Genomic DNA, 20,475 nt, shown 5'->3' with positions numbered 1-20,475 from the left:
GGGACACCAGGAAATGGCCACAGGGATTGTCCAAGCCACTTGTCCCTAAGAGTAGCATCAGCTAGAATGCTCTGATAGCTGGTCCTGGAAAATCTGTGGCTCAAATGTTGCTTAAAATTCTTCCTTTTGCAAAAGGGAAGGGGACCAAGAGATGGAGGGAGAGGGGAGTGAGGGAAGGAGGAGAGGATGTAAATAAAATTAAGATGTGTTATGTACATGTATCAACTCCCCACAGTGAATGTACTCATTATGTACTGTGAACATATACTAATAAAAATAAATAAATAGATAAAAATTTAGAAAAAAAATTAATTGCTCTCCTAGGCCCTCACAGAGAGGAATCTCCATCTAGAGGAGAAAGTGGGCTAAGCTGAAAGAGACAGGAAGCAATTAGGGGGTTAGGGAGCAACTTAATTCAACTGTATATCTCTGTGCCACATACACTCTTGACACTGTCGAAATGTTTTATTGAATGGAATGAATAAATTGTAAGATGGCTCTGTGAGCATAGACAGTTCATTTCACCTCTTGAACCCTATTTCTCCATAACGTTCAGAAATTGTTTTGGCCATGAAATGAAAATGTGCTTTAAAAGTGCTTTATAAAAACAGTGCTTTACACATGAAAGGGGGAAAAGATTAGAAAGCTAATCAGTCAGCTTTTTTTTTCTCACTGATCACTTTCTCTATTCAAAATAATGAGTAATGAGACTCTATCCACCCCATGGGACCTGAAAGTATTTTCATTTTGAGCAGAAAAAATGATTGCAGTGTTTATAGATATTTCTCGCTTTCCTGAAATAGTCCACACAAGATAAGGGTGTTCACCCCTGGAATAGTTGATCTCTGGAGTAGTTGATAGCTAAGATAACTTCCAGCTTGGTGACTCTAGAGGAAAAAAAGGCTCTTGCAAACTCTCAAGGGCAGGTCCTCTGCTTTTCTTATTTCTCCAGTGCCCTGCTGAAAGTCTCTAGCAAGCTCAATAACTGAAATAATTGTAAACCAATTGTCTATACATCAGATGACCACACGATGGCAGGAAAGACAGGTAAATTCATTTTGTTCACCACTGCTGTTTTCTCAGTCCTGTCTCTGACCCTCCTACTAAAGAATGTGCCACAATTTTCTTGTTTCCATTTTTTCCACCAGAGTTTCTTCAGTAAACTGCACTTCTGGGTTCCTTTTCCTTCTTCACCTTTATTGTATGCTAGTCTTACCCTATCTACTATAGAATGACACTGTATTTTAAGTTTTTGTTTAAAAGCAGAATTTATTGTAAAAGGATACCTAATACTGTAGCACCTGTGTCACAGGTCTCTGGAGGTGAGGATGAAACAAAATGATGTAATTAACACATTTAGTGGAGGGCCTGCATCCAATAACAATAACAACAATAACAGTAGCTGATATTATGACTGCAATTATTATTATTATAGGTTAGACTTACCCAGAAGTTTAATTAATAAAGTGAAATGGATTTGAAAGCCAGGAACAGAGAAGGGAATCAAGAACAACTTCAATTTTAGCAATTCCCTGGTGATGTCAGTATTAAAGGGATGAAAATATGTTTTGTCTGTTCTGTGCCATATCATTTCTTTCAAACCACTGTCACCAAGCCCCATCCAGGCGAATTGTGAGAAACAATGAGAAAGATATACATGTATGTCACAAGTGAAAGCCCCTAGTACTGCATCAAGTGTGGGGTAGATTCTCAATAAATGATAATCCCCTCCCATTTTTCAGTAAACAGTAGACCATTGTGGGCTAATGATATGGTCTAGTTCAAGTGGTTCCCTTCCAGACTGTAAATAAAAATCATCTGGGCACTTTCCACAGAAATATTAGTTTTGTAGATCTGGAGCAAAACCTTGGAATCTATATATTATAACTCTCCTAGACATTTTTGTGAATAGGGCAGAGAAAAAGAGGAGCTAGAAATATTAATTATTCTGGGCTCTGTGCTAAGTGCTTTATATGTGTCATGTTATTTGATCCTTTCAGCTGCTCTGTGAGGTGAGTGGTATCACTTTCATTGTACTTAATTGAATGATTTGCCCAGAGCTTCAGTTTGTGATAGAACATAGTTTTCAAACACAGTCCCTGTAACTTTCATAGCAGACTCTTCTCCCAGTACCACACTAATTTCCCAGGCTCACACCTGTGCTCAGCATCCATATCCTCCAAGTAGGGACCTTGGACAAACATTTCATCAGGCTGTTGAATTCCTTCTTGTAGAATAATATTCTTGCTTCTGGCTGGGAACTGATGAAGAAATAAAACAGATGAAAGATGATTAAATGAGATAATGGATGAAAAAGTACCTTGTGAATTTAAAGTGCTGCACTTACACTGGATGATATTATTTGTGGCATTTGTTATTATTCAGGGACCTTGGACCCAGGATAACACTTTATAGTGTATATCTGTTGGCTGATTGAGAATGGATGGAAATAGCTCATGTTTAAAACTGGCATTGATGGTATGGGGCTAAAATAATGGCTGGAACAAGGAGCCATTCACTCCTGAATCCTGAGGTAGGTCAGTTTGCTGGTCTAGCCTCCAAGCATTCTCAAATATTTGAGGATTATGTAAAAAATAAGTAATTGTGGCTCAATTAGCATATTCTGAATATTCACTGTACACAACATACTGAATAAGGCATGATAAAAATGCAAAGTCAGAGGTATTATCTTCAAGGAGCTTGTAGTTTAATGAGACATGTCTATTTAACACAAAACCATAATGATGCCAGTTCAAATGTGTGTTATCATGAAGAGCAGTAAATACTGTTATAATACTAAAGCATACAAGGAGAAACTCCCTTAATAGGAGGTCTCATTTGGATTACTGGACACAGCTCCTGATTCTCTCTCTCCCCCTATTTCCAAAGATACTGCACACTACCCCCTTGATCCATCTCCCATTCTGTAACCAACATGATATTTCTAGAATGAAATCTGATGTAATTCTCCTTCTTTAGCAGTAGATCCTCATTGCCTTCAGAATCAAGTCCAGGCTCTATAGCAAGGCCTATAGGGACCATTACCACCCTTCTTCTCTTGCCCAACCCTGAAAATGTCATGTTCCTTGACAACTTTGCAGGTGTTACTCCCTTTGCTGGGAATATTCTTCTCCCTTTCCTTGCCTAACAAACTTTTTACTCTTCTTTAACATCTTTCTGCTTCCTTTAAACTGAATTTGATGCCCTTCATCTATATCCTTGTTGCACTCATTTCATAACACTTGCCACACTAATAGTCTGTTTACTTGTCCTACTTCTATCTCTGCCTCCCTTTCACTCATCTGGCTTGTTGAGAGCAACTTATTTAGAGCTCAATCTAGCACCTTGCCGGTGGAGGCACTTGATTGATATTAGCTATTAGTGTTCCAGTTATTGGCTTCATGCTGTGAAAGTTCAAGTCAATGTAAGTAGAGGACTATTAAGCAGATGTTAGAGGAGAGGGGCCAATTTCTTACTAGTCAAGTGCTCTAGAGAGCTTATGTTGCATCAAAGAAGTCCAGCATTTGATTAGCTGGATTTTGCCCTATCTCTGAAAGACTGCTGCATGTATAGCTGATGGCTGCAGAAAGACCAACCAAGGGTGACATGGAAGTTTCTATTAGGGGCACACAGGCTAAATGTGGAGAAAGACCAAGAAACACAATTTAATTTGGCCTGAGATATGATTTTCCTCAAGAAAAAAAAAAAGACAAGCAGCATAGTTTAAACAAGGTAGTTATATAAGAAATAAAATGTTTAACAGAAATACAAGTTAGCAGGCATAAGGAGAACCCAGAACCAAACATTTCAATGGAAGGACTCAATTTGCTTGGCTGAGGGTTTTTTTGGGGGTGGGGTGGGTGTGGGGTGAGACTTTATGTTTACTAAAGGTAGGAAAAGAAATATACTCTGCAGAGCGAAGTTGAGCCAAGTAAAAGTAGGGAAAAGTACTCTACAGCAGGACAGTGGACTACTGTGAAGGAGAGGGCACAGTAGCTGATAGAGTTTCATATGAAAGAGAAAAATCAGATCAGGGCAGCTTTGTCATCCTGAGTACTTGGCTGCATGCTCCTCTGACTTTGAGTGTTTTGGTCTTTCTTTACCCCTCAGAACATTGGGTTGGACGAAGATGAAATTGTGAACCCAGAATATTCTACCTTCCTTGTGGATCTGACTGGGTCAAAGAGCCAGTGGCTTCTAGCAATAACATGTTTACCTGAACAACTGAAGTTTTCAGAGGGCTTTTCTCTTCTTTTTGTCAAGAGAGCTTGGGAGGCATCTGGAACATTCACTGTATTCTGGGCCTCCAATCTGGGCTGTGGGTGACACTTATACCCAGCCTGGAGTGTGAGAAGTGAGCTGTTGTGGTAGCTTTGGCTGTCTTTCCACCGGGGGCCATGGTGGGGATGGTAGGATTTTGGCAATTGCTCTTGAATTCATTGGCTTTGCTTTATGTTTGAAGATTATTCATCTGTATTTGCTGAGATCTAGTGGAGAAAGTTCTCTGCTCATTTAGCTTGTCTGCACTGAAATGTTTTTGTGTTGCTACCTAGGGAAGCCCTATTGACTAAAGTCTCTGAACAGATGGGACCACCAGCTTTTCCTAAACTCCTGGTGCTCCTGTGAACATAAAATACAGATCCCTATGGCAAAGATATGCCAGATCAGCAAATAGCAACACCCTTTGCTAACCATACACACCAAATATCAGTTTGGGAGATGGTTTGTAACCTAGTTCCATGAACTTCAATGGTGCTACTGTGATGGGAAGAACAGTTGGCTTTCCTGAGCTGAATCTGCTTTGGAAAAAAATAATATGCTCTTCAGGAAGAAGTCTTGTAAAGAGATCCATTCTCCCCACTGTACAGTCCCAAGGTACTATGATCTTAGTGTTCTAATTTTCTTTTATCACCTCATTTTCTCTTCATTAGTCTCTTGCTGTTCTTTGAACTTTTTATACTCTTTCCTCTCACTTTCTACTCCATTGAATTCTAAAGGATTTGTAGGTGTCTCAGGACCATTATAGACAGCCTGCCTTGATATAGTGAAGGCTGTGAAGACTGCTCTGAGTGGCTCCCAAAAGACTTTTCTGCATATCTGTCTTGTCCCTTTGCACTGAGGGCATGGGTGAGTTTGAGGATGATAATCAGGTTCTCAGTGCAGGTCCTCCTCTACTCTTGGGATCACTCCTTGCCTTGTTTTGCCTAAGGCACAGCAGTATCTCTCAAACTTTCTAGATATTGGAATATATTAGATGAAGAATAAATGTCAGTATTGTTCTCTTTGCATTCTACCTGAAACATTTTCCCAGTCTTCTGGTTCCAAGAATTCCTAGAACTTTAATCTCATATTTTTAGAGAAATAGAGCCTCTTATCTACACTCCTGAACCATTCATTCTCCAAACAGCTTCATCCCTTCTTGCCCTACTTCAAAGCTTCAAGCTCCTTCATAACTCTTACCCTCCCACTCCCACTAGCCTTTATGCTATCATACAATATCCAGAGCTTCTTACCACAGATCCTAGGTCAGAAATATGGTTTTTCTGAAAGTAGTAGTGCTTAGAACTTTACTATTGGTAACACGTGTCAAATCAAATTTCCATGTATCTGAAAGTTTCATTATATCTCATCTAGCCCTAGTCAACTTGAGAGGCATTAATTTTCATTGTTTCCTTGCTATATCTCTGCTTTCCTACCTCTTCTTCCAACTTTTCAGGAGCTTGGGATTCCATAAAATGATTCTAGACTTATATCACTCTTGGTAAATGCCTTTCCTTTGCATTATTGCTTCTCTCTTCCTCCAATGAAGACTCCTTTCTTTGGATTACCCCTCCAGCACTCTTGGTTTCTTTAAAGTGAAATTCTGAACATGCTTTTTAAAGCCTTTCTGTTATACTCTGATTCTTAACTCTGATGCTCATTCCAATACTAACCTTACCCACCCTGAAACAAGTGTTACTGTGAAAATAACTCCTCCCAGTTCCTCATCAGTACCTATATACAATTGGCTGGATGAAGGACATAAGACTAGGGTTCTAGGGATAGTGGTAACTTTAAGTGGCAACCAGTAACAATTTTTTTCTCAAAACAGTAAATCTGTAATAACATAACTTAATGCTGGATCAAAGGAAACAAGAGTCAAACTCCAAACTATTTGATTTGCAACTTTGAATAAAAGCAACATGTCTTGATTTAAATGTCAGGCCCGCTTCTGAGTGATGATTTAATAACTTTTATGAGGGATCTTGTCATAGAAAATTCAAGGCTGGACTAGAGTGACTCATAGATAGGGTGTTAGAAATGATACAAATGCACACAAAAAGAAACAAGCTTGTTTTAAGGCTCACCCAGAAACTTTGCATAAAGCTAATTTGCAGTTAGAACCTCTTCTCTCTCCCTATGCTGCCAAACAATCTTTCTTTTCACAGACATCCATGCATGAATGTCCAGAAAACCTCTAGGTGTGATGTCAGCCACTGTGGTATTTTCTGAGGACACAGGTCCTTGAACAAATCTAGCTTGGTGGACTGGAGGCAGTGAATTCAATTGACAGGGAACATAGCAGTCTGGCTTTTTCTCAAGGGATTCCACACAGAACTCATCTTGTCCTGGTGCTCTGTCTTTTAGGTAGGCACTTACTTATTTTCTTTATTTTAAGGGTCAGAGAATTTATACCCAATGGGGTTAAAAGATTTATTTATAGTCCATAGTCTTCTCACTCCAAAGAAATCAGTCCTTCCTTCTCAAATACCTTGTAAGATCTCTCTTCAGTTTTCCCCAGCTTTCCCAGGCTAGCATACCTGAAAGCTCAAAGCTGACCAATCTTCAGTCTCGAAATGCTTCCCATGTCAAGAAGGAATCATGCATGACCATTCTTAACTGAGGACACACAATTCAGTTGGGTTAATCAGTCAGTGGTCAAGTTCATTTCCAAGAGAATTTAAAGTGTAAACATCTGGTGTTTGTCTAAATGAGGGTTGCTCAATCTTGATAATATTAATATTTTTGGATAGATCTTTCTTTGTTGTAGGAAACTTGCTGAGTATTGTTGGATGTGCAGTCCTATCCTTGCCTCTGGCTAACAGTTATTCTCCATAGCTTCTGCATATTTCCAATCTTTTACACAGAGCTTTCAGGTTAATCTTCCCAATCTATGCTCTAACATAGTGGGTCCTCAGTGGGAAACAACACCCACCACCCCATACCAGGGGCATTTGGAAATGTCTGGTAATATTTTTTCTTTCTTTTACACACACACACACACACACACACTTGCTGCACTGGGAATTGAATCCAGGGCCTTCCACATGTTGGACAAATGCTTTACCACTTAGCTACATCCTTAGCCCACTTTGAGTTTCAAAATTGAAGAAAGGGAGGGATGTTATTGTAAACATCTAGTAGGTAGAATCTGGGTGCTACAATGCACAAGACATCCAATTCCCCACATATTCCCCACAGCAGGGACCTTTCTAGCCTGCAATGTCAAATAGTGCCAACGTAGAGATACCTCACTCCATCAAATCATCTCTTAGTCAGAAATATTTCATTGTTTTCCAGTTTGTGAGAAAGATGACAGATTCATGTCCTCTCCTTATATAGATATGGCTAGTAATTTGCCAACTATTGCTTATTTTCTGACCCAACTGTGAATAATATGCTATTTCTGAAACATTCCTTCTTTCTCATGCAATTTTGGTCACACTGAACACTCCATTTGCCTAAAATGGCCACTTACCATTACTAAAGCCAAAGTGAAATGCTATCTCCTCTATAAGGCTTTAAAGAAGCTTAAATTTTTTGAGCTACAAATAAATTCTCTTTCCTTGAATATGACTATAGTGTTTTACTCATGTGTCACTTAAAGTACTTATATTCATAATATAATGGAAAACTTGAATTGGAGTGGTCTTTTTGAAACGTCTTTCCACTTAACCTTTCTTCAATTTAAAGAAAAGGAAAATGAGGCCCAGAAAGGTAATATGATTGGATGAGGGAATCATGCTTTCCCATAAAACTTAGACCATACTAATTTTTATCCTTGGTTTTGTTCTTCCATCTTAATTGAAATGGTTTGCATTGAGCTTTGAGTTTTGAATATTGAGCTTTAAATTAGACCTGATCTTCAAGTCTCAACTCTGACACTTGGCCAAGTCATTTGGGTTTCATTTACTTTTCTTTCTTTTATTGTTTTCATTATTTTTTTTTAACACAAGTTCTCACCATGTAGTCCAGGCTGGGCTTGAACTCATGGCAATCCTCCCGCCTCTGCTTCCCAAGTGCTGGGATTACAGGCATGTGCCACCACACCTGTCCTCATTTACTCTTTCTGGTCTCAACATACTTTCAATCTCCCATAAGTGGAAAATCATTTTCCTCCACAATAAATGAAAATAATTATGACAGTAATGAGAATCAAATGACATTGTGCATTCAAAGTACCCGGCACATAGTAGGTACTCAGTAAAATTTGTCAAAAGAATATAAGGATCAACCGTACTTCTAGGAATAAAATTTAGAGATTGGTGATGATCCGTGGGACTTCACAAAAGGTGATCAGAGGCAAAAAGTGGCAGCTAGTTGCTACTGCTCCCTATTTTTTTTAATCTTCCCATAAAAGGATACCTCTGTAGGCCATCAAACAAGTGTCCAAGCTTTCTGTGGTGTAACTGAGTACTGATGGTGGTTCTCAAAGTAGATCTCAAAGGTCTACTTTGCTTTTCTCTACCTTTTTGTAACGGCAATGATATAACTTGTCTGTTTCACCAAGCACATAACAGGCAGGGCTATGGGAAGGGGTGAATAAAAGGTATATTTTCTCTGTTTCTCTTTAACCTCCTGTATGTGCTGAAGCTTAGATGCTATTCAGTGGCCTGACAGGAGTGTCTGTGAGAGGAAATTCAGGATGCACTTGAGGTGGCAATAAGATCACTTTGCTGGTCATTCCTAGCCCAGTGGTGACTGGTTCTGACTTCAATAAGGTTTACCGAGGCCTTTCTTAGCTCTTTGCTCTGGAGCTGCCCATTCTGTGAGCTTTCTTCCCTCCTAGAGCTTTGGGGGTAACAGCATGCCACACAATTATTCCTTTTGTTTAGAGAAACAAATCTTTTCCTTGTATCAGGGTGCATGTACCTAATAGAAATATCCCTGCTACTGTAATGAAGGGATGACTTGACAGGCCACTGTAGAAACAGAGTGAGAGTTCTGATGTCTGATCTAGACTAGATTATGAATGTTCTGAGGAATGAGAACTGGCTTGACTGGGTTCACCTCAGAGCTGGCTCCTACTTCTCTGTAATTTGAGAACAGATTTGATTGAGGGGCTAGATAAGCTTAGCTGAGGCTATGAAAAAATGATTTAGGAGCCTCCTGAGGAGAGTTTATGAATCAAGGGTCCTGTTAGGAGAAAAAATGTTTCAGTGGGATATGAGAAAACCAGCAGGGGGCAGAGCAACAGATTGGAAGTGAAGAGACTTGATCTGGCTGGGTGTAGTGGTGCACACGTGTAATCCCAGCACTTGGGAGGCTGAGGCAAGAAGATCACCAAGAGTTCCAGGCCAGCCTGGGATACATAGTGAGTTCCAGACCAGCCTGAACTACATAGCGAGACCTTGTCTTACACCCCCACCCCCACCCCCAAGAGACTAGGTCTAGGTTCCTGCCTTGAGCTATCTGCTTCTGAGATAGTTTGTAGGGCTATTCCTGAGCTTCACATCCCACTCTAAATTTAGTGCAATAAAGTCTGAAGCTTAAGGGGGGGGGGGTTGAAGGTGAAGGTTTGCCAGTCTTCAGAATTTTCACTCTGTGAATCTTCAAAGCATTGTATGAAACTTTCTAATTTTAATGTGTAAATGAGTGTGTGTGTGTGTGTGTGTGTGTTTTAGTGGTAAATGTGACAAGGGGGATATAGATTTCACACACCTGCAATCCTAGCACTCTGGGAGGCTGAGACAGGAGAATTGGAAGTTCAAATCCACCCTGAGTGAATGAGACTGTCTCAAAATGAAAGAAAGAAAGGAAGGAAGGAAGGAAGGAAGAAAGAAAGAAAGAAAGAAAGAAAGGGCTAGAGATGTAGCTTAGTGTAAAAGTTCTGAGTTCAATCTTCAGTACTGAAAAAAAGGGGGGGTATATAGATCTATTGACTGATAACTTCAATTTGGTATTCTTCTGAATATTCTTCCCAGAGTTCACCAAAGTTTTTAATTCCTAGGCCACTTTAGAGATAAGTGGATTTCTTTCTCTAAGGAGGCTTCTCTTTAAATTTTACCCCCGCTCCAAAGTTTAAATTGTTTTCATAACTGTTGTAGTCTGGCTTTCACTGTGATTTTGGATGGGGTCACAGAAGTATAGGAATATTATATGATTACTCAGGTCTATTGGTAAAGTACTGTCTCCTTAAAAGGACTAATGCTTGACATTTGTTATAGGAGGGGATGAAAGAGTCACCCATTCAAGAGCAGAAGTCAGGATGCATGGTACTATAAAGTTACATGATACCGAGCAGGGAATTTGGTTTAAGAAGATCAGGGAAGTTTTCATGGAGGAATTAATGATTAAGGTGAGCTCATAAGAACCACTGAACTTGGACTAAGCAAAGAGAGTAATGGGAAATATATTTATACACATACATATGCAATGAGCATTTCAGGAAGAAGGAAGGCAATGTGAATAGGGCTTATGGTGAAAAGGACCATGGGCATTCTAGAAACAAACAGAATACTACTTTTAGCTAGTTTTGCATATTTAATTCAAAATTTAAACTGCATTTTAGGGTGTTGAAAGTTGAAAATGCAAGGGTATCCAGCTTCAAAATACTGTTAGGCCATATCATATTTGTTGAATTTGTACCCACTCTGGACACAGCATATGAAACACTATGGAGAAAAGAAACAAGTTCACCTGTACTATTGAGCCAACAATTTGGAAAAGGGAAAGGGCAGATGAGAAATATGTGAAATACAAGTCTTCCTCACAATTTTTTACCCAACACATACAGCTGTGTATGTTGTACACAGATGAATTCCTACTTAGCTGCTTGGTTAAGGTGACTTAAGCCCACTGGAGAGAATCAGGGAAAGTTTCTGGCAGGTACCAAGTCCCAAACAATAATTTGCAGAAGATATGAATTGGTGAATAGAAGAGGAGGGGTTTCTAGCAGGAGAGACAGTATGAGTAATGTCTTGGTAGTAGAAAGACAGTTTAATGAGGGAATCTTGGGATGAATTAGACATGAATGTAAAAGTAAAGCAGTCTAACTTGGAGCCATCTTAGACTATGCTCCATTAACTAGTCAATTAAAGTGAGGAAAATTAAGGTTCACTGGGTACCATGTAAACAAAAATAATTGGTTATTTGATTTGATTTAGCCTTTAAATAATAATCACAAATATCAGTATTGACATCCTCAACTGAGCATAGTATAGACTACTAGCCTTCTGCGAAGTTGTGAGGGAGGTGAAGGTTGCTGCCTAGTCTTCTGAGGATTTCTCTGCAATTTTGGGTAATTGTGCTCCTACCACAATTTCTGGAGTCCTGTTTGCTTAAGCACATTATGTTAGCAGTTATTTATTTTGATACCTCATAAAATAACAGCTCTTCTTTTTTCTCTGAGCATTAACTATTTTTAAAAGAATGCACAAAAACTGCAAACCTTCCAAACAAAGGCATCTATTTTTTGTAAAATAGTAAGTGATGGGATGGATGTGTTTGAGCAGATGACATTTCCCATCACACTTGAAAGTAAAACTATCTACTTAGAAGGTTGGTTTTTGCTCTAATTTGCATTTCCCGAGTTTTGAATGGGTAAGTTGGGACAGACACATGTATTAAGAGGGAGTGAGTTTGATTTTGCCTGTCTGATCTTCTGATGATGCAGGATATGGCCTATTGAAAGCAGCCTATGTTCAATAGTATACCACTGTTATGTCTTGTATCTAGATATAACCCCAAAGCCTCATGCACTCCTAGATGGGGCTTTTTGGAGCTTGCTGGATCTAGGGAGTGTGACACTGGGATTAGGGATGTGTGGTACTAATTAGTCCACTGATTGGAATTAGCATAGTTGTAGGTGTGGCTGAATGGATTTACTGAAGAGAGAAGCCCCACCCTAGGTGTGGGTAGCACTACCCAAAAGGCTTGTAACCTGGATGAGATAAAAGGGAAAGGCAGGCAGGCTTGCTGCTTGCTGCTGCTGCCTTCTGCCTGCATACCATGAACTGTTTTTCCTCTGAAATGTTCTTCTGCCACGCCACCCTGGCTTGGAGTCAGCTGACTATGGACTAAAATTTTACAAATTGTGAGCTGAAATAAACCTTTCCTCCAACTTGTGGGTGTTGGCTATTTTGTCTCAGAAATGAGAAAAAATAACTAAGACAACTTCTTTGGTTAAAAGTGTGGAGATGTGGGGATCATCATGCATTAGGATTTATAGCCTAACTGTACTATTTTCTTGCAGCATGATTTTTCACAATTAACCTGTGCCTCAGTTGCCTCATCTTTTGTAAAACAAGGATAATAAAACCTATGTCATGTAGTTACAGTAATGATCAATATATAAAGAGCTTAGCATAATGTTTTACACTTAGTCAACTTGTTCTTGTCATTATTATTATTAGCACTGTTACACTATCACTACCCACATCACCCCCAGGTTCCCCTTTAACAGGAAAATAAAATCATATAACCTTTTGCTAAAACAGAGACCAGCAGTACCAAAGGAGCAAATGGAAAACCCAGTTGCATTCATTATCTCCTGTTTATTCCCTAACTATAATATCTTAAAGAGAAAGTGTGAAGACTGCACTTTCAGAGATCATTTCTATAGTTTATTATGAAAGAACATATATGAGACCCAAATCCCAATGTCTGCATCCCTGTTTCCACAGGTACCTGTCGGCTTGGCTGGGCCTACTACTGTGCTGGAGGTGGAGCAGCTGTAGCAATGTTGATCTGTACTTGGCTGTCTTGCTTTGCTGGAAGAAATCCCAAGCCTGTTGTGTTGGTGGAGAGCATCATGAAGAACACCAATTCTTATGCCATGGAGCTCGACCACTGCCTCAAAACTTGAGCTTTGAAAGAAGATAATTGGAGAGGGTGGGAAAGGGAAAAAAAGGGAATCTAGAAAAGACAAGACTAGGAAAGTTGACACCCACCAGCCAGTAATTCAGCCTATTATTTTCATGCTTTTAACCTACCTGTCATTCATTTTCACTTTCCTGTAAGCCAGTGGGTCAGTGGCTATTTTCAAAATTCACCTAGAACAATGATTCTCTCAAACATTTAAGCAATCAGTGAATGTCCAAGAATACCCAAGTCCAAATGTGCTCCTTTATGCAAAACAATGCCTCATCTGAAAGGTAACTGCATAACTAAGCAGCTCTTTGGAGTTCTACAGCTATGTGCTCCACTTCCCTTAAAGCTTAAAGGCCAAGTCAGAACAGTTGTACAGGGAGGGGCCATGAGATAGACAGGACTGGTTCCCACCACTCCCGTTAGTATTTATTGCCACCTCCAAACATCTCTGGAGATGCTCACTCAAATATTTATCACTTTCTTAGGACTACATCTTCTCCTGGTTTTTTTCCTTCACAGTTGTTGGGAAGCTTGACAGGAGGATAACTCCCAGTAGGGAAAACATTAATCATGGATGCTTGCATATAATCTGAAGCCCCTACTACATTATGATTTAAAATATTCATAGGAATTAAATTTTTGTTCTGATTAGGTGACTAGCATCAAAATATAGTAGCAAGTGTTTCTTAATCTCTTTTAGATATGGAAATGGTGTTCATCAAATGTTCTGAGAAGAGACGTGTGTACTCAAACATGAATTCACAGTGATAATGACAAAGATGTTTCTACTGGATCCTTATTGAAATTTCTATCAGAGATCATTACAATTGACTAGGAGATCTGCAGTGGTATCTTGCCCCTATAGTCACCCCTGGTGTTGATACAAGCTTCTCTGCCTGTTTCAATGACTGTTTATCAAATGATCTGTCCTCGATCTGGGTTGTTAGACATGAAAGAGCACAGTCCTGATGTCACCTAAGGCTGGTGCATTTTGAGTCCTGGGTTCTATCCAATCTGTACTCAAAGCTGATGGATGGTATAGAACTTGGTGTCTCATTGGGGCAAAATTATTCTCACTGCTTCCCCCCAGTTAATTCAGGCCAGATATATTGATTCATATCTACAATTTTGGGGAGTGTGAAAGGCCTATGACTCAAAAGGCCAGCTCATGTTCTATTCTTAATATTTCCTGCATGATTTAGGTACAGCCCTGCCTACAGGGAGAGAAAAGAAAAAAACTGACTTCATGAATGATATGCCATCCTTCAAAGAGTCAAGATTCTTACATTGACTTTAGGGTACATAAGTGAATTCAAGCATACATTGTACTGGATTTGTAGTTCATCCATTCATTTAGTCACTCATTCAGTAACTATTTCTTGAATATCTTACTATATGTCACATTCTGTGTTAAGTACTAGGGCTAAAAGGATGAGGTTTTCCACTCTAAAGAGATAGTAATAATGTATTGATAAACAGATAAATAATTGCCAGAATGGCTTAGGTGCTAGGAAAATAAAGAAGAGGAACTAAAGGATCATAGAGAGACCATACAAGCAACTAAGGGGTGATGGGCTTCATGGGAAAGTTTTCCAGAAATTATGTTACCTAGGATGGATCTGAGAGATGAAAAAGGGGCATTAGTTAGCAAAGGTAAAGAGTGTACAAGGAAAAGAGCAGTGTAAGCAGGGGCACAGGGACAACATGAAGATGACAAACAGGTGTAAAAAAGGACGTAACAAAAGCTTAAAATAAAAAGGGAAGCAGTAGATATCCTAGCCCAAGGAAAGAATTTGGGTTTTATCCTAAAGAAAGGCCATTGAAAGGGAAGGGACATGAACATTTCTGTGTTTTTCCAAAGATCAATTTGGGTATAGTAATAAGAATGAAAGTGAACAGAGAGAGACTAGAGATATTTTCATAATCTAGGTGTAAAAGATCAAGTCCTGAACTAAGGTAGTGACTGTGGTACTGGAATAGACAGATGGTTTTGAAGGAAGATACAGCTTGAGCATACCTAATCTGAAAATGTGAAAGCTTAAATGCTCCAAAATCCAAAACTATTTAAGTGTCATGTTGGTGCTCACAAAGTTTCAGAGCATTTTAGATTTTATAGTTTTGGATTAGGAATGCTCAGTTTGTAAAGTCTATGTAAATATTCCCAGATCCCCCAAAACTATGAAATCAGAAACATTTCTTGTCCCAAGGATTTCTACTCAACCTATATTTAGGAAGTAAGTTCTGTAGAATTCAGTGTCTAATGGACATATATAGGTAAGGGCAAGTGAAAACTTTGGGATCACAACTCTGGTATGTGGGTGGTTCCTGTCAGCAAAGTGAGGAATACAAGAATAATAACAGATAAAAAGACACTGGTGACTGAGTTCATGTCAAGTAATATCTTACTCAAGGAAGTGGATTAAGTTTTTAAGATAAACCAAGTTGAACATACCTTACTAGGAGAGAAAGAATGTAATTGGGATTGTAGCATTCCCTTTCCCTAAAAAAAGATGACTAAGAACAGCTAAAATAAAGCTGGAACTGGCTGAAACCTCACTTTTATTGCATAGACTCAGTAATGTAACCTTAATTTAGGAAAACACAGCATGCAGAGAATATGTAACAAGTTTAGGAAAAGGCAGATCATTTTCTTTAGAGAAATAAATTTGATCAGGTGATCTCTTTTCTTTTTTCTCAGGTTAAGAAACTTTTTGGAATTCTGCAGAATAGAATGTGTGAAAATGAGTGTGTATATCAATGTCCTGGGAAGAAACAGATGGAATATTCACGGAGTTTAGTTGACATGAGCTTAATGAAAACACTTTTGGTGGTGTGAATAGGGTTAAGGGAATCTGAAAGTGAAGTTAAGCATAGGAAGACTAAATAGTGGGGAGCCATCATCAACCCTAAGACTGAAGGAGTGAGAAGTTACAGTGTTATTGGAACCCAGCAAGAACTGTTGCTGTGTGTGATGGGCTGTCTGATAAGAGTTGCGGCTTCAGGTACCACAAATTAACCTAAGTACACTACGGAAGGAGACAGGAGAAGAAAATCTAAATCTCACATTCTCCCCACTCTCTGATCTTTTCCAGTGCTCAGATCTAGCCAGACACCAGCTGGCATAGAAGCCTTTCACTACACTCCATTGATGTCAGGCCATGGAAGGGGAGGTCAGAGAATGAAGCTTGAGAGTTCTGGGGGTAAATGGAAAATAACAACTCAGTGTGTCTTTAGCACCCAACATTGCCATTGTTGTGTGCTGCCCAAGAAATATATGCTATGCTGCCCTGAATTTTATTGGTATACAATATAATGACATTCATCATTGGAAATTTGAAGCCTTACATAATTTCTCTTGGTTCTTATTTTTTCTCCATTTCCCAGCCCTCTCTACAACCACTCCATCCCTCCCTATTTACAAAGACTTTGTTTCCATTTTTTCATTTTCTCATATTAATTCCATTGACTTCTTTCCTTGCCCCTACCCCTCCCACTTCTCCTTCCCTTTTGCACCTTTTCTTCTGATTTCACATTATCTATTATACCTTTAACTCCATATGAACACGTTCAGTTTCTTGCACTAGAGAAACTGTTCAGTATTTACACATGTGTGACCTATTTATTTCACTTAAGAGTATCACCTCAATGTGCATACATTTAGCTATAAAAGTCTCCAATTTCTCATTTTTTATGGCTCAGTAGCACTCCATTTTATAACAAATAAAACAAACCACATAGTCTTTATCCAGTATCCAGTTGATGGCCAATTGGGCTGCTTCCAAGTTTCAGCTATTACACATTGTGCTGCTATGAACATGGATGCATCCATATCACTGTGGTATGATTCTTTTAATTCTTTGGGGAAGATCCCCAGCAGGGGAATAGCTAGGTCAAATGGGACTTCCAGTCCTAGTTCTTTGAGATGTCTCCATACTGATTTCCACAGTAGTTACACCAGTCTACACTCTCACCAGCAGTGGAGCAGGGCTCCTCTTTCCCCACAGCCCTGCCAGCCTTTGTTATTGGTTGATTTCATGATAGCAGCCATTCTTTCTGGGATGAGATGGAATCTCAGCGTCGTTTTCTTTTGCATCTCTTGAATGACTGGTGATGTTCAACACTTTTTCATATGTTTATTTGCTATTTCTACTTCTTTGAGAAATATCTGTTCATTTCAGATGCCCATATTTGGATTGGGTCTTTAAATTTGAGAGGTCTGATTTTTTTAAATTCTTTATAGGTTCTAGATTGTAGGCTTTTGTCTGAGGAACAACAGGTGAAGATTTTTTCCCACATTGGGGGTTGTCTCTTCACACTGTTGGTGGTTTCTCTTGCTGTGTAGAAGCTTTTTAATAAGAAGAGATTCCATTTGTTGATTGTTTGTGCTAGTTCATAGGCAACTGAGGTCTTGTTCATAAAATCTTTTCCTACACCAATGTCTTCAAGACTTCTACCTAAATTCTATTCCAGCTGGTTCAGCGTTTCTGTTTTACTATTTAGATATTTAATCCATTTTTATTTTAGTTGAGTGCATGATGAGAGATGTATGTCTAGTTTTAATCTTTGCCAAGTTGAAACCCAATTTTTCCAGCACCATTTATTAAAGAGGCTATCTTTCCTCCAGTGAGGGTGTTTGGTCCCTTTGTCAAACAAGAGGTGGCCGAGTGTGTCTGGAATTGTTTCTGCATCTTCTAATCTGTTCCACTGGTCCTCAGGTCTGTTTCTTTGCCAGCACCATGCTGTTTTATCACAGTAGCTTTGTTGTATAGTTTCAAGTTGGGGGTTGTGCTACCCCCTGCCATGTCTCTGTTGCCTAGAATTGGTTTTGCTATTCTAGGTCTCTACTTGTTGCAAATGAATTTTTGGATTGTTTTCTCAAGGTCCATGAAGTATGTTGCTGGAATTTCAAATGGGATTGCATTGAATCTATATAGCATTTTTGGAAGTAGGGCCATTTTCACTATGTTGATTCTTCCTCCGCAGGAGCAAAGGGGGATATCTTTCTATTTTCTGATATTGTGTTAAATCTCTGTTTTCAGAGTGCTGTAGTTTTGAGAGTAGAGTTCTTTGATTTCTTTCATTAGGTTTATTGCTAGGTATTTCATTTTTTTGGATTCTATTGTGCAAGGAGTTGTTTCTCCAGTTCTTCTCTCAGTGAGTCTGTTATTCATGTATAAGAAAGCTATTGATTTTTGTGTGTTGACCTTGTATCTAGCAACTTTACTGAATTTGGTTATTAAGTCTAGAAGACTTTTGTGGAATTCCTGGGGTCTTCTATATAGAGTATCATGTCATCTGCAAATAATTACAATTTCAATTCTTCATCTCCTATCTTTATTCCTTTTATTTTTTTCTCTTCTCTAATTGCTGTGGCTAATGTTTCTAAGACTATATTGCACAAGAGTGGTGATAGTGGACATCCTTGTCTTGTTCCTGAGTTTAGTGTGAAGGATTTCTGGTTTTGACCCTTTAGTATGATATTGGCTGTTGGTTTTTCATAGATGGCTTTTATCAGATTAAGTTAGAAAATGTTTATTCCAATTTTTTTAGGGTTTTTATCATAAATGCATGTTGAATTTTATTGAATACTTTTTCTGCACATTTTGAGATGATCACATGTTTTTGTCCTTGGCTCTATTGATATAATGCATTGCATTTATTGATTTGCATATGTTGAACCATCCCTGCATCCCTGGGATGAATCCCACTTGGTCAGGGTGTATGTATGATCTTCCGCATTCTATTTCCAGTATCTTATTAAGGATTTTTGCATCTATGTTCATTAGTTAGTTTGGCCTATAGTTCTCTTTTTTGGTTGGGTCTTTCTCTGCTTTTGGTATCAAGGTGATGCTTGGTTCCAGGAATGAATTTGGGAGTATTGCTTCCCTTTCAGTTTCATTGAAGCATTTAAACATTAGTGACAGTAGTTCCTCTCTAAATGTCTTGTAGAATTCAGTAGTGAAGCCATCAGGACTCGGCATTTTCTTAGTTGGTAAGTTTCTAATTACTTTCTCAATTTCATTGATTCATTTTGGGATGTTTAGAATTTTTAGGTCTTCTTTGTTCAACTTTCATAATTCACACATATCTAGGAATTTGTCCATTTCTTCTGTTTTCCATCTCATTGGCATATAGCTTCTTGAAGTAGGTATTTAAGATCCTCTGGATTTCTGCTGGGTCCATTGTAATTTCATCCTTCTCGTTCCTAATTGCATCAATTTGTGCCTTATCTTTTCTTTTTCTGATACGGCTTGCTAAGGGGTTGTCAATATTTTTTATTCTTTTGAAGCACTAACTCTTGGCTTCATTGATTTTTTGTATCGTTCTCTTAGTCTCCATTGCATTGATTTCTGCTTTGATCTTTATAATTTCCTCCCTTGTATGAGCTTTGGGTTTGTCATACTCTTCTTTTTCTAGAAGCTTGAGATTCAGCATCAGGTTGTTTAATTTGGCTCCATCTGCTTTCCTAATATGCGTATTCACTGCTATGAATTTCCCTTATAAGACTGCTTTCATTGTGTCCCATAGATTCTGAAATGAAGTATTGTCATTGTTATTTAATTGAAGGAACTGTCTGATTTCTTCTTTAATTTCCTCTATGATCCATTGGTTATTCAGAAGTGTGTTGTTCAATCTGCATGTGTTTATGAAATTTTTGCAGTTTCTTTTGCTATTGATCTCCAATTTCATTGCACCATAGTCTGATAATATACGAGGTATAACTTCAATTCCTTTTCACATAATTAAACATATTCTATGATTGAGTATGTGATCTATTTTGGAGAAAGACCTGTGTGCATCTGAAAAGACTGTGTAGTCTGATTTTGTGGATTGCAACACTCTGTAATATCTTTTAGGTTAATTTCTTCAAGATTTTGATTGAGTTCTAGTATTTTTTTTCTTAAATTCTCTTATTGGTACATTTTAGGTATACAACACAATTACATTTCTCATTGGGAACTTGTACCTTTACATGATGCATCTTCGTTCTTATTTTTTGCCCATTCCTAGCCCTTCCTTCACCACCCTCCACCCTTCCTTATTTACAAAGACTTTATTTCCATTTTTTCCATTTCTCATCATTTTTTCTTTCCCTTTTTTCCTTTCCCCTGCCCCTCCCACTACCCCTACACCTTTGGACCTTTTCTTCCTATTTTGCATTATCGATTATTCATTCTAATCATTAGTACATTTTAGGTATACAATATAATGACATTCATTATTGGAAATTTTCAGCTTTACATAATCTCTCTTAGTTCTAAGTTTTCACCCCTACCCAGCCCTCCCTTCAACACCTCCATTCCTCCCTATTTACAAAGATTTTGTTAGTATTTTTCCATTTTCTTATATTAATTCCATACCCTTCTTTCTTTTCCCCTACCCATCCCGCCTCCTTCCCCTTTG

At 38.6% G+C, this 20,475-nt stretch overlaps 1 protein-coding gene across 1 annotated transcript in view; it reads left to right on the top strand.

Moving 5' to 3' along the window:
- Lhfpl1 (LHFPL tetraspan subfamily member 1) overlaps window positions 1–19,779 on the top strand; it is a 78,326-nt gene extending 58,547 nt beyond the window's left edge. The window contains exon 4 of the mRNA XM_004861480.3: window positions 12,885–19,779. Within this exon, the coding sequence (XP_004861537.1) occupies window positions 12,885–13,066 (182 nt within the window). The 3' untranslated portion in view covers window positions 13,067–19,779. The remainder of the gene's footprint in view (window positions 1–12,884) is intronic.
- Window positions 19,780–20,475: the final 696 nt, after the last annotated feature.

Source organism: Heterocephalus glaber, unplaced genomic scaffold (assembly GCF_053883595.1).
Source record: "Heterocephalus glaber isolate CG9 unplaced genomic scaffold, H.glaber_assembly_v1.0 deba00001613, whole genome shotgun sequence".
Lineage (NCBI taxonomy): Eukaryota > Metazoa > Chordata > Mammalia > Rodentia > Bathyergidae > Heterocephalus > Heterocephalus glaber.
Note: the sequence above shows the minus strand (reverse complement) of the source record. Positions and strands in the feature narration are given on the sequence as shown.